Source organism: Aptenodytes forsteri, unplaced genomic scaffold (genome assembly GCF_000699145.1).
Source record: "Aptenodytes forsteri isolate BGI_AS27 unplaced genomic scaffold, ASM69914v1 Scaffold207, whole genome shotgun sequence".
NCBI lineage: Eukaryota > Metazoa > Chordata > Aves > Sphenisciformes > Spheniscidae > Aptenodytes > Aptenodytes forsteri.
The window spans coordinates 1,707,312-1,722,480 of NW_008794836.1; the positions used below are offsets into that span (position 1 = coordinate 1,707,312).

General features: G+C 38.0%; 1 protein-coding gene across 1 annotated transcript in view; it reads right to left on the reverse strand.

Annotated features, from left to right (window-relative positions):
- The window catches only part of CADM2 (cell adhesion molecule 2), a 196,220-nt gene that overhangs the window by 89,021 nt on the left and 92,030 nt on the right, over positions 1–15,169 (reverse strand). The window contains exon 6 of the mRNA XM_009274511.1: positions 10,644–10,734. Within this exon, the coding sequence (XP_009272786.1) occupies positions 10,644–10,734 (91 nt within the window). The remainder of the gene's footprint in view (positions 1–10,643; positions 10,735–15,169) is intronic.

Genomic DNA, 15,169 nt, shown 5'->3' on the forward strand with positions numbered 1-15,169 from the left:
GCTGCCCAGGGAAGTGGTTGAGTCACCATCCCTGGAAGTATTTAAAAGATGTGTAGATGCGGCGCTTAGGGACATGGTTTAGTGGACATGGTGGTGTTGGGTTGATGGTTGGACTCGATGATCTTAGAGGTCTTTTCCAACCTTAATGATTCTATGATTCTCATCGTGTAATGAAAGTCAGGAAATCCAAATGTGTCCCTTCTAGCATTTCTCAAAATACCTTCCTTAAGTACAGAGATCTTTCCACTTTCAATTAGTTTGAAGTAAGGCAACTACTCAGAGGAAGGAAGAGATTTTTCACTCTTTTCTTTATAATATATTTTATCCTTGAGCTTGTGACAAAATGATTCATGAAATAAATGTTTCTATAATTTTCTAACTACCAAGCGTGTGAAAACTCTGAAGAAATGACAGGATCTGTAGATGAAGAAGACAGTGTATGTTGTCCACCTTGACTTTAGCAAGTCTTTGGTCACTGTCTCCAATGGTATTCTTTGTATCTAGGCTGGGATGTTACCGTTGTCCTGGATGCGTGTACTAGTCAATGGGTGAAAAACTGGCTGGACCATTGGGTTGAAGGGACACCCTACCTGGTGGTTGGTTACAAGCAGACTTCTTCAGGAGTCTATCCTGGGTCCTGTCCTGTTTAACTGTTTAATATCAAAGACCTGGCTGAGGCAGTGGAATGTGCTTTCATTAAGTGGGTTGTTTACACCAAACTTTGGCTATACTGAGTATACTTGAGGGGAGGGCTACTATTCAGAGGGGCGTCCACAAGCTGGAGGAACGGGCCAACAGGTCCCTTCCTCATGGGAGGCAGGGAAATTCAGCAAGGACAGATGCAAAATCCAGCATGCAAGCTGAGAAGGACCTGGGGGTCCTGGCTGACAGTAGGCTAAACATGAGCCAGTATGAGTCCAGGCTCCACTGCTTTCAGGTGACTGAATCCTAGTTAACTCTCTTCACTAAGTTTTCTCTTTTCACCTAGAGCCCTGTCAGGTCCTTCTCAAAGGAAACAGCCACTTGCTGGGGTCCCTGACAGAATGGTGTTGTCTATTTCTCTGTTATTATTAGTATTTGTTGCCATCAGCCTTTGCAAAATGTTTGTCTCACTCAAGGGAGTCTTCTTTACATAGATACTAGAAAAGACAGAACTTTCTGTGGTGCTACCATACACATAGTTTACAATAGCTTTATAGTACAAGCTTGATTATTTGGTGTGCCCTCATTATTGTAAGTGATCAATTTTTCTGATATTGAAATATTTATTTGACTATATATTACTGGGTACATATAATATTAGTGTTTATTACTGATTGCACTTTTCTCTATAACCTTTTCATGACCTTATGAATCATGTTATTCTAATGAAGGATACATATCTCAGTGCTCTCCTGAAATAAAAATCTTTCCTATTTATTTCAAACAAGGCCAAATATTCACTTTACATTAGTCAACCAACTATACTATGACTCCCCTGAGCTGCATGGAATGAAAAGACATTTCTCTAAAGCACACAGGAGACAGCCAAATCTCTCTTTGCTTCCTGTGCCCTAATTATTCCATTATATTTTGACATCCTTTCTGCTGAAATTACACTGACTTAAAAAAACCCCCATATTTCATGCATGCTTTGGTGAGAGTGCTGACTAAGAATATTAAATATTGAACCTTTCTTTCATTATGGGACAGTTTTTGAGTTCACTTTTGGGTCAGTTTTGAGTCAGTAGACTATATTGTTAAGACACAAGGTTGTGTAGAAGCTACAACTTGCAATAAGAAAACATTGGCTTTTAAAATCTTTTATAAGCACAGACAACAGTGTAAATGATCATTTCGTTCTTTGGGTTTTATTTTTTACAGCTGTCTTATTTTAAAATATTCAAAATATTTTCAAGCAATATGACTTCAGGAAAGTCTAGACATTGCATATGAGTTCATAAAAAGGATGTCTATGATTTCTGAAGCTTAATTACCTTTCCTTATTTGGAAAATAAAAAAAGCCTAGGTAAAACTATGTTATGCTAAAAAAGACATCAATTAAAAAGAGCCACTGACACCTTACAGACATATTAGCAAGTTCATTTACTAAAATGTTATAGCCTGACAACTTTCTAGGGATCCAGCCAAAAATATTGGAAATGACAAAATAGCTCTAAGGATTGAAAAGACAAGAGATTAGCTTCAATTTGGTTTGAAACTATACAATAGTATCTTCAAAAGAGGAATGCTATTGAATAGTGATGTCAACTACAGGATGCCTTGACCTAAATTATGCAGAGAAATGGCTAAATACTTTTTCACCTACAATTTAAAAAAATAAGGACGTCATTATTATTAAAATTGTCAATAGGGTGAACAAACCAGCAAGAGAGTCTTGTGTAAGATGAGACTAAGCTGACACAAACACACCTACTAGGATTTTTCCAAAAGAAAACTCTTATATTTGGTCTACCAACTGAGCATTGATCTATCAGACAACAATCCTCACAAATGCTATCTCAAGTTCCCTTAAAATATTACAGATAATAGGTTATGTTTCTATAGTGAATTATGTTTACAAGGTCTGTTTAAAAACAATCTCTGTGGTAAACTGATGAATATATTTCCTCTTTTTTCCTTTCCACTAACAGAAAATTTTAATTGAAAATGTCATATCTGTATGCACACAATATTCCAAACACCAGCCTTCCACTGTTGTTTATAACTGGGGCCCCAAGTGCTACACAAACTGGACGAGAACATCATCAAATCCAAAGGTCTAAATCCGTAAGCGTAACTTCATTTTTTTAGAGAATACTCAAACTTTGATGCTAGATCCTGGAGGCAATAAATTTAGCCAGAGTTGCATATGGAAGCAAGAGGCAGTCCTTTTGGAAGGCAGCGTATGAGGAAGCCTCCTCCCCTCACCATCTTACCACTCCCATTCTGACTCAGCACTGTGGTCAGTATGTCATCCCACCATGTGGGATTGGTGTCATGACACATGACCCATCAGAGCCCCTAGGGGCAAACCCAAGGACTGATGGCTCTTGCAGTAACCTCCCCAGCACCTCTCAAGCAGCCTACCTCTGCTCAAAGCTGCACCAGCCACAACACATACTCTAGAGGGAACTGTGGCAGAGTCTATAACGACCTGTGACACTGCCTTAATCCCCGACACGGCCTGCCTCTGCAAAACCATCGCAGAACAGGCAGGATCCCGGCCTGCTCTTTTTATTGGTATCATCGCACTTCTATAGGAGCAATACAGTGCTTACCCAGAAGAAGAGCTCCTGCCTCCAAAGTAATTCCCCTAACAGCAATAAGCACAGGGTCATGACCAGAGTCAGAGCTATCCTTATCCTCGCAGTGATAAGCAGAGAGAGAAAACAGCACAGTTACAGAATTTGTGCATCCTCTCTTACGCCCTCTCATGTTGCCTCACTGGATCATTCAAAATGGCTCACCCACATTTCCATCTTCCTCTCCACCGCTCTCCCACCCCGCCACTTCTCTTCTCCTCCTTAGCCGGCTCTCAGGACTCCTGTTCCAACATTGCTCTCTGCACCAAGACCAGACACACAAGGCGACATAAACCCATTCATAGCAACCTCAGAGTCTGGGATAATTCCAGCCCATCTCACACAATCGATGCTGTGCACATCCAAGTGTCTGAGGCCATTTTTTCTCCTGTCCAAAGTCATGGCCATTGACTGGTCAAGACAAATCTTATACCCTAAAGCATGAAACCTTAGCAGGGCCTTAGTTCTCCAGTTCTCACACTGAGTAAACAGTTGTTCCTCACCTCTCTGCTATATCTCTGGAGGATGCTGTTTTGGCAGGAGATGCAGAGGGCAGTTGATTTCCCAGAGGTGTTGGCCTGAGCAAGGCTTCCCTCCCATTCCCTAAGTTAGGTAGGGCTTTTCCTTAGAACTGTGTTGTAGCTTTGAAACACAATATCTGGGTATTCATGATGCACATGGTTTGGGGGACAGAATCCCTGCAAGAAGGGGCTTGGTGATGAGATGTAAGATGGGGTAAGTGTGTTCCAGCTTTAGCCTCATTCTGCTTTTCCCTTTTGGGAAAGAATTATTCTGCAGCAGCTATAACTACCATGAATGTCACGACAGTCACAACCCAGCTTCATTCTTTCTCCATTTCCGTCTCTAATGTCATTTTGAAGCTGTGAAAATTTCTCTGAGATATAGCAGAAATATACCTTTAAGTAAGCATTCATTTACTGGTATGATTCACTGCTGCCTACAGGAAACAGGAGAGACTGTTGTAACTGTGACATAAAGTTGACAGTGTATAGAAATTAACCCATGGTGTGTAAATGGCTATGAAGGACCATGGCTGGCTCTGAGCTCTCCACGAAGCCCACAGTTCATCACTTATCTTGTGACACTGACATATTTGGGCTCTGTGGACCTCTCCAATTTCTCTCTCTCTACGAGCCAGAAGGTAGTCATAATGTAGGTTGGGAGCATGACATTACTGTTTCTCACGCTAAGCAACTGCAAACTGCTCCCAGGAGGATGCCTATTTATTACTGGCTCTGTGCCGTGAAAGACTGACCTAATGAAGCAATACAGAGCAGCTGATGTTGGCAGTTCTTGCGGTATGGACAATTAGAGGTGCATTTATTGGCAAAATATTTGTGCCCCAAAGGCTACCACATACAGATGCCCTGCCTTGGTAATTCTGTGGTGTGGAGTTTTTATTTGGCCGCCCTTTCAAAACCACATGTAAGGTTTGCATTTGAATCCATTAAGGTTGCAACTGAGTTCTATTTTAAAAAAATAAATAGATCTCTAAACACCTCAGTTGCAGCTCTGTTTTAATTAGTATGTTTTAACCAGTGTCTCCTAATGGTAACATATAAAGAATATCTGCAATATTTAGTGTACCAAATAGAAAATATTGTGTATGTCAAGCTAAAACATACCACTTTTGTAGTTTTTTACTGCCTTCAGAAATGACTAACAAATACAGGGGCCTAGAGGAAAATCTAGTATCTGAGAGGATTAATTGTCTCTTTTTTAACAGAGTGACATCTTTGGCATGTGAAAAAAATGTTAGCCCATTTTCAATGAAGATTATGAAAATGTGGTTATAAGCTGTAGACAAAGAGCAACATGCATCTGACCAAAATTAAACATAGATATAAAATTTGATATAAATGTCTATATTTAGACATCTATATTAGATATCCCAAAATATAGAGGTAGATATCTGACCGAATTAACTGTCTAAAATCCATGGAGTTAGTGGAGAGAAAGTAGCAGAGGTATGGTCGAGTCTGGTTCTTTCTCCTGTAGGTGTCTAATGCAGATCAGACCAGTCATGTTATAATAGTGCCTAAATCTCACCACCGAATGCGAAGGGAAGCCCAAGTGAGCAGCTCAGATGTAAATATCTACTTTGCAGATGTTTAAAGACAGTTGAAATGATTCCCATACACTCAGAAACTGAAAAGCATCATGTCTCCTTGTTGTAATACTCAGAGGCAGGTGAAATCGTTGGAGGACTAGAACCCCTAGTGGGTATTATACACATATTCCTTCTTCCCCCCCACATACCGATTGCATCCATCTGTCTAACTATCCAGCTATCTGTCTCACAAAAGTAAAAAGAACAAAAAGAAGAAATCAACTCATAACCTCCAAACTTTCTTATGATTTAAAAACTCCAAATGTTAAGGGCCAAACTGTCCCCTCTCACCAACAACAGGTAATTAAAAATACGTAATGACCGCCTTACTTGTAAGTCTTTATCCCTACAGTGCATGTTAGATGAATAGTGAAAATCAAGCACCTGGGGCTAGGATGCCTGAAGTTTATAAGCCAAACAGAGCACTTGGCATGTAGCTGTCGCCTGCTAAGTCATGAGGAAAACACCGAAATAAGGAAAATCCTAAATACCATCTATCCAACAGCACACTCAGGGCAATCAGGGCTGACCTCTTTCCTAAAATTAAGCACTTGCACATCTTCTGCTGAATTTGAAATTAATAGGGAAACAGACTCTGTACCTCCTGATACCTAGGGGAATGCTCAAAGGCTATTAGGTAAATGGACAATTCCTTCTCCTTCAAGTATATTATAAAAGCAAGAGATGGCTTGCAGCTGATTTTTGTGAGTTACCTACAGAGGTATCTATCTCAGAAACACATATTACTTCAGAAGTACATAGGTACACAGAAGGCCAACTGCATTGAGCACCACGTAAGACTAATTGGATGGACCCTCAGTGTTCTGGTCTCAAGCAGGGTAGAAGCATGATCTAGATGCTGAGTTGCTCAGCCCAGTAAAGATTTGGATGAAGGAGTTGCTTTAAAATGATACAGGTAATATAATATAAAAAAGAAAAGTACTTATGGAGTTTAAATGATGCCAGACTAAACTCAGAAGAGCTTTTCAAAATAGAAATTTTGGACTTAAATGCCTGACCTGACCTAAATCTGACTTCAGGTTCCTACATTAAGCAATTCCACAGGCAGGATCCCGGCCTGCTCTTTTTATTGGTATCATCGCACTTCTATAGGAGCAATACAGTGCTTACCCAGAAGAAGAGCTCCTGCCTCCAAAGTAATTCCCCTAACAGCAATAAGCACAGGGTCATGACCAGAGTCAGAGCTATCCTCATCCTCGCAGTGATGAGCAGAGAGAGAAAACAGCACAGTTACAGAATTTGTGCATCCTCTCTTACGCCCTCTCATGTTGCCTCACTGGATCATTCAAAATGGCTCACCCACATTTCCATCTTCCTCTCCACCGCTCTCCCACCCCGCCACTTCTCTTCTCCTCCTTAGCCGGCTCTCAGGACTCCTGTTCCAACATTGCTCTCTGCACCAAGACCAGACACACAAGGCGACATAAACCCATTCATAGCAACCTCAGAGTCTGGGATAATTCCAGCCCATCTCACACAATCGATGCTGTGCACATCCAAGTGTCTGAGGCCATTTTTTCTCCTGTCCAAAGTCATGGCCATTGACTGGTCAAGACAAATCTTATACCCTAAAGCATGAAACCTTAGCAGGGCCTTAGTTCTCCAGTTCTCACACTGAGTAAACAGTTGTTCCTCACCTCTCTGCTATATCTCTGGAGGATGCTGTTTTGGCAGGAGATGCAGAGGGCAGTTGATTTCCCAGAGGTGTTGGCCTGAGCAAGGCTTCCCTCCCATTCCCTAAGTTAGGTAGGGCTTTTCCTTAGAACTGTGTTGTAGCTTTGAAACACAATATCTGGGTATTCATGATGCACATGGTTTGGGGGACAGAATCCCTGCAAGAAGGGGCTTGGTGATGAGATGTAAGATGGGGTAAGTGTGTTCCAGCTTTAGCCTCATTCTGCTTTTCCCTTTTGGGAAAGAATTATTCTGCAGCAGCTATAACTACCATGAATGTCACGACAGTCACAACCCAGCTTCATTCTTTCTCCATTTCCGTCTCTAATGTCATTTTGAAGCTGTGAAAATTTCTCTGAGATATAGCAGAAATGTACCTTTAAGTAAGTGTTCATTTACTGGTATGATTCACTGCTGCCTACAGGAAACAGGAGAGACTGTTGTAACTGTGACATAAAGTTGACAGTGTATAGAAATTAACCCATGGTGTGTAAATGGCTATGAAGGACCATGGCTGGCTCTGAGCTCTCCACGAAGCCCACAGTTCATCACTTATCTTGTGACACTGACATATTTGGGCTCTGTGGACCTCTCCAATTTCTCTCTCTCTACGAGCCAGAAGGTAGTCATAATGTAGGTTGGGAGCATGACATTACTGTTTCTCACGCTAAGCAACTGCAAACTGCTCCCAGGAGGATGCCTATTTATTACTGGCTCTGTGCCGTGAAAGACTGACCTAATGAAGCAATACAGAGCAGCTGATGTTGGCAGTTCTTGCGGTATGGACAATTAGAGGTGCATTTATTGGCAAAATATTTGTGCCCCAAAGGCTACCACATACAGATGCCCTGCCTTGGTAATTCTGTGGTGTGGAGTTTTTATTTGGCCGCCCTTTCAAAACCACATGTAAGGTTTGCATTTGAATCCATTAAGGTTGCAACTGAGTTCTATTTTAAAAAAATAAATAGATCTCTAAACACCTCAGTTGCAGCTCTGTTTTAATTAGTATGTTTTAACCAGTGTCTCCTAATGGTAACATATAAAGAATATCTGCAATATTTAGTGTACCAAATAGAAAATATTGTGTATGTCAAGCTAAAACATACCACTTTTGTAGTTTTTTACTGCCTTCAGAAATGACTAACAAATACAGGGGCCTAGAGGAAAATCTAGTATCTGAGAGGATTAATTGTCTCTTTTTTAACAGAGTGACATCTTTGGCATGTGAAAAAAATGTTAGCCCATTTTCAATGAAGATTATGAAAATGTGGTTATAAGCTGTAGACAAAGAGCAACATGCATCTGACCAAAATTAAACATAGATATAAAATTTGATATAAATGTCTATATTTAGACATCTATATTAGATATCCCAAAATATAGAGGTAGATATCTGACCGAATTAACTGTCTAAAATCCATGGAGTTAGTGGAGAGAAAGTAGCAGAGGTATGGTCGAGTCTGGTTCTTTCTCCTGTAGGTGTCTAATGCAGATCAGACCAGTCATGTTATAATAGTGCCTAAATCTCACCACCGAATGCGAAGGGAAGCCCAAGTGAGCAGCTCAGATGTAAATATCTACTTTGCAGATGTTTAAAGACAGTTGAAATGATTCCCATACACTCAGAAACTGAAAAGCATCATGTCTCCTTGTTGTAATACTCAGAGGCAGGTGAAATCGTTGGAGGACTAGAACCCCTAGTGGGTATTATACACATATTCCTTCTTCCCCCCCACATACCGATTGCATCCATCTGTCTAACTATCCAGCTATCTGTCTCACAAAAGTAAAAAGAACAAAAAGAAGAAATCAACTCATAACCTCCAAACTTTCTTATGATTTAAAAACTCCAAATGTTAAGGGCCAAACTGTCCCCTCTCACCAACAACAGGTAATTAAAAATACGTAATGACCGCCTTACTTGTAAGTCTTTATCCCTACAGTGCATGTTAGATGAATAGTGAAAATCAAGCACCTGGGGCTAGGATGCCTGAAGTTTATAAGCCAAACAGAGCACTTGGCATGTAGCTGTCGCCTGCTAAGTCATGAGGAAAACACCGAAATAAGGAAAATCCTAAATACCATCTATCCAACAGCACACTCAGGGCAATCAGGGCTGACCTCTTTCCTAAAATTAAGCACTTGCACATCTTCTGCTGAATTTGAAATTAATAGGGAAACAGACTCTGTACCTCCTGATACCTAGGGGAATGCTCAAAGGCTATTAGGTAAATGGACAATTCCTTCTCCTTCAAGTATATTATAAAAGCAAGAGATGGCTTGCAGCTGATTTTTGTGAGTTACCTACAGAGGTATCTATCTCAGAAACACATATTACTTCAGAAGTACATAGGTACACAGAAGGCCAACTGCATTGAGCACCACGTAAGACTAATTGGATGGACCCTCAGTGTTCTGGTCTCAAGCAGGGTAGAAGCATGATCTAGATGCTGAGTTGCTCAGCCCAGTAAAGATTTGGATGAAGGAGTTGCTTTAAAATGATACAGGTAATATAATATAAAAAAGAAAAGTACTTATGGAGTTTAAATGATGCCAGACTAAACTCAGAAGAGCTTTTCAAAATAGAAATTTTGGACTTAAATGCCTGACCTGACCTAAATCTGACTTCAGGTTCCTACATTAAGCAATTCCATAAAGTCACTAAAGTTACACCAGGGAGAAATTCAGCCCTAAGTGACATGATTTTTGGCATGTAATTTGCACCTTTTCTAGAACCGAAATATTATTGCACTATCATTTTCAAGACCATTCTAAAGCTGCGTATAACCACTCCATATAACACTATATATTAATCTTTTGAGCAGAAGGTCAATATTTTAAAAACTTGATTCATATTAACTTAATATTAAGCAATTGGATTATTTATGTATCTTATGGGTAAATATATAACAGCTCATCTGAGAAGATACTGTTTTAAAGAGTGAAGTCTATTTAAACAGCAGATTCTGTGCAAGAGTTAATCTCTGAAGATCTGCCTTTAAAAATATTGACGGCAGAGATGTTAATTTCCAAATAAAACAATTTATATTCTTAAAGCAGGCTACATCTTTTCAAATTCTGGTAGAAACAGGCAGTCAACTTGCACATATCATTAAACTTCAAATTCCCCTGTAAATGACCCCCAAAGCATCCAGAAAGTTCAATATATTTTCTCTGAGGCTAGTTGATGTAGGAAGATTTTCATGAGACGTTTTATCTTCTATCATCAGTTCAGTGATGTAAACAGTGGTTGATTAAGCCTGCACTCCTTTCAGGTTGATATACCTGACTGAAAAAAAAAATAAATCTCACAGCTGGAATTCTTCCTGAAAACTAAAATAGATGACAAAGTAAAAGACCAGTCTTCTATAGACACTCAATGAAGACAGGCTTCGAGGGGTTTTCTATACCAGAGATTACTTTACACCCCAGGACAAGACAGAAACAGCAGATTTCTGCAGCTGAAGACTGCAATCACAGCAGAATAAGGAAAATAACAACAACAACAAAAAAATACTTGTTGAATCACTTACACTGGTTTTCCTTTGGATTCACAAGTCAAAATTATAGATTGTCCTTCTTCAGGCCATGAATTGGAGGAAATGATTTTAACTAAAGGTGTATCTAGGAAGAAAAAAAATAGACATCTTGTTGATATACACAAAAAAGATTTATTATCTAAGAATACATTCTTCTTATTTTATTCATTTACAAAAGACTATATCATAGATTTAATTTACACTTGGAGATGCTTTTATATGGAGCCTTGTGCAATTTTCATTGTCTTCAGGAAGGCAATAAAAATGACCAATAGAACTAAACCAGTAACTTTTTATATGCCAAGGAAACACAGATAGAAAGCACGTGTATACACAGAGGAAATAACTTTTTACTTTCTGTATTCAATGCAAATACTCCATACAACTATTCCAAAGTCTGATATCTAACAACGAAATAAAAAATATTGAGGATGAATAACAAGTACTCTATGCAATTGTTTCTTTGTCTATTTATAGGTTGATATGATGGAATGTTGCTATTAGAGGAATGAATGCAAGCATATACATTTGAATAAGAACACTTTTATTGTTGCAGAAGCTTGAAACTCATAATAAGAAAGCTACAATGGGCTTTCAGATAAAATACCTTGTTACAGGCATTTTACAGGATATTATTTCTGAAATGCAATAATGCTGCCCCTAAAACAGAACATTCTTTTTTTTAAAATAAAATTCACAAAAAGAATGTTTCAAATATCTGCAAAAAGCACTATATAAAAGTCTATAATCTGTCCTAAAAAAATAAAAATATTATTCCTATACATTAGAATTAACTTCATAGTTTTAATTGCAAAAAGATACACAATCGAACTACTGTGAATTCATGCAGAATAAAACATTTGCAGTAGATCTTTAACTTTTAAAACATTTTGCCAGCTGGCTTTCAAGGATATATTCTCATAGTCAAAATATTTTACATGAGTTAGGGGGGCACCTCTTATAAGGAAAAAAAGGACCTCAAAGAAAGAAACATCTCTATACAAAACAGTTTTTTCCTTAAGAGAAAGAATAAAGAGTTAATAGTCATAGTGAGGAAAATTTTCAGACTCAATAGGAAAATGTAAATTCTTGTTTCCTCCACAGTTTCCTAATACAAAACACATGTCTTCATCTATGGCACAAGAAATACTTTAACCTGCAAATCTAGGGTATCGTAAGTTTTGTCTCATCCAATTTGCAGTTCCTATTTTCATTAGCAGTGAGGTAGTGACACCACAGATATCCTATTATCAAGCAAATGTGAAAGAACATTTTGCCGCTGGCTTTCAAGGATATATTCTCATAGTCAAAATATTTTACATGAGTTAGGGGGGCACCTCTTATAAGGAAAAAAAGGACCTCAAAGAAAGAAACATCTCTATACAAAACAGTTTTTTCCTTAAGAGAAAGAATAAAGAGTTAATAGTCATAGTGAGGAAAATTTTCAGACTCAATAGGAAAATGTAAATTCTTGTTTCCTCCACAGTTTCCTAATACAAAACACATGTCTTCATCTATGGCACAAGAAATACTTTAACCTGCAAATCTAGGGTATCGTAAGTTTTGTCTCATCCAATTTGCAGTTCCTATTTTCATTAGCAGTGAGGTAGTGACACCACAGATATCCTATTATCAAGCAAATGTGAAAGAGCATGACAATATGACCCTACAAAATCAAATGGAAAAAAATGATATGCTGTAATGATATAATTTCTTATTGAGATGCTAATAGTCCTGTTAAACACTAAATGGCATACAAACGATTAAAAACGTTGGAAGCATTTTTCTAACTTTGATTTTTATTTTTGCCATATCATGGTGTTTCAGCATGGCACAAGACAAGAAAAGGGGAAGGCTTAGTGTAGGCTTGTCATAATTCCACTGAAACCATTGTCAGCATCGTTTAGCTTTCAGTACAGCTGCACTAACCTTACACCAGTAGCAAATCTGTTCCACAAGTTCATATTTTTAAGGACCCTGCAAACCATTATGCAGGTGACTAATCCTTTGGAGGTCGTGCTGGCATTTGCTTCATTTTTAGCACATGCTTAAGGCACTGACCTCAAGTGCCTTAATAAATCAGGGCATCAAGTACTTCTGTGATTTCAGTGGTGCTATTGAAGATGAATAAATTACTCTCTTGACTATACATTGAACCAGAGGAACAAATTAGTCTCAGATAGGAATACATGAAGAATTTAACTGCGGGAGGGAGACAACTAATGCAATGAGATCAAGAGGTTTCCAGAGAAATATGAAAAAGAGCTAAACTTTGATGGAAGTAATCATGATAGCCACAGGTGAAGAAAGAAATTAAAGGCCCATCTAGCTAGCATTATTGGCTTAAATATTTAAGAATGATCAGCATTTTATGCATTACTGTAAATGACCCACATAAAATAGAAGAGGGGACTTCAGACAATTAAGCTTTCATTTGCATGGATCAATGCAGTGCTGTTTCCCCCAACTTGAAGTTCCCATTCCTACTTTACGTAATGCCCCAGACAGCTCTCTGTTCTCCATGCACTTCTAAATAGAGCTTACTACACAGAATAAGAAAGGTCTTACATTTATGTTTCACTCTCTAATGCATAATAAGGTAGTGTAGGAAATATATTCCCTTGTGGTTTTCCCTACTAATTGACTTGTACAGTAACTACTTGTTTCTTTAAAACAGGAAACGCAGGGATTAATTCAATATATAGTTTTTAGGGAAGCTTACGATTCACAGTTTTTGTATTTTATTAACAGTCCTTTTTCAAAAACTAGTTGAAATTCTATTTTGGGTGCTTCATTCTCAGTGTTACTGTTTCTACTTTATTTTCATGCTGTGCTTGATTTCTCTCTAGAATTAAAATGTACACTTACAAGGGGAAAACTTTTAAGACAAACTAGTCCTCCACTTTCACATTCAAATCAATATTTAAAATTAGAAGAAACCTTTAAAAAAATTGCATCAAAACTAACCTAAATATGTTATTTTAACAAAGATGATGAAACACTGCTGACTGATATTTTCCCAGAATACAAAATGCTGTTACAAAATACTACCTCCTGCTAGGATTGTTCATTTTAGAAGAATTTGACAAGTATAAATGTTCTCTTATCAATACTGTGAGCTTTAACCTGTCACACCCAGAAGTATTAATCATAACAATTGGAACATCACCTAATCTCCAGAAAACAACTAGAAAAAAAAGTCTAAAGAAAGAAAAACATATCAAGAACAAAAACACAGTAAGGGAGGTTGATTTATTTTCAGCTTTTCTCATCAGCTTGTTATAAGTAATGTAGGTATGTCCAAAGAAATCTCTACTTTTACAACCAAAACAAACAAAAGGAATAGGATCAAGGGTTTTTTTGTGGGTCAGATCTTCTGTTGCTCCTCCTCTGAAGTCAGTAGAAGTATACCAACTTACATCAATTAAACTTACCAGAATTTTAATAATTTGCATCTTTTTTAGGATTTGGCCCAGTAATTTCATGGTAATAAAATACTGTAGATCAGTATTTCAAGCAGAATTCTTACGAACAACGGACTGGTGACTAAAATTTCTTTACAATACCTACAAATATGCCCTTATCCTGAGCTCTAAGGACATTATGGAGCAGATAAATATTCCAAAAAGAATAAGCATGGGAAAATCCTATTTAAAAAAAAACCACAAACACAGTGGTTTATGTGAGTGTAGGTAATACAGCAAGCCTTGACAGTAAAACACACTGGTTTCAATACCCAGTGACTTATTTATTTACATGCATCTCCAACAGCATGAGAGCTGTTTGGCCCTCCAGTCTTTAGCTTGAGTAATGAGGTACTTATGAGCTGCAATTGATTGCTAGCACCAGTCTGAACTGAGACTCAAACATGACTTTAGACACATAGCAAGACTACCCCCTATGTGCCAAGAATCTGCCTTTTTGCTGGAAATAACAGCTTAAGAGCCGTTGCAGATAAAAACTAGGCGGGGGGGTTTATATATCCTTTCCTGTTTCAGCAGACCAAAGGTAAAAGTTCCACTGAGAGATTCTATTTCATCCATCTTTCTAGGATTTGGGTACATCTCATTGCACAAGACCAGGGAAGCCATTTCAAAGCTTTGGGAAGATTTATCTATTTTTGATCAGGCAATATCATCTTTATTCACTAGCATACAAAATCAGTGAATGCATATAGAAAATTTATTTCAGTTTACACTGGTAATGAATGTTATCTTATACATGAAGAAATTAAGCACTTCAGCACATGATTTTTTGTTGTACTCTTAGCAATAACTAATACCAACATTAATACCTTGTGGAACTGCTTTACTGATTGATTTAATCTCTTTGAAGCTATTTCAAAATAAAGGTGATTCTTACCAGTCACCAGGGTGATTTTTTTGTTTAAAATGCAATTGCGGTTTTTACATTGCTTGAAGTAAGAAAGAGTTCATTATGTATTTATAGTCTTTTATAGCCAAGCCCTTATAAGGTTACATGCAGGCTTAAATTTCTTCATATAAATTACTTAACAAAAA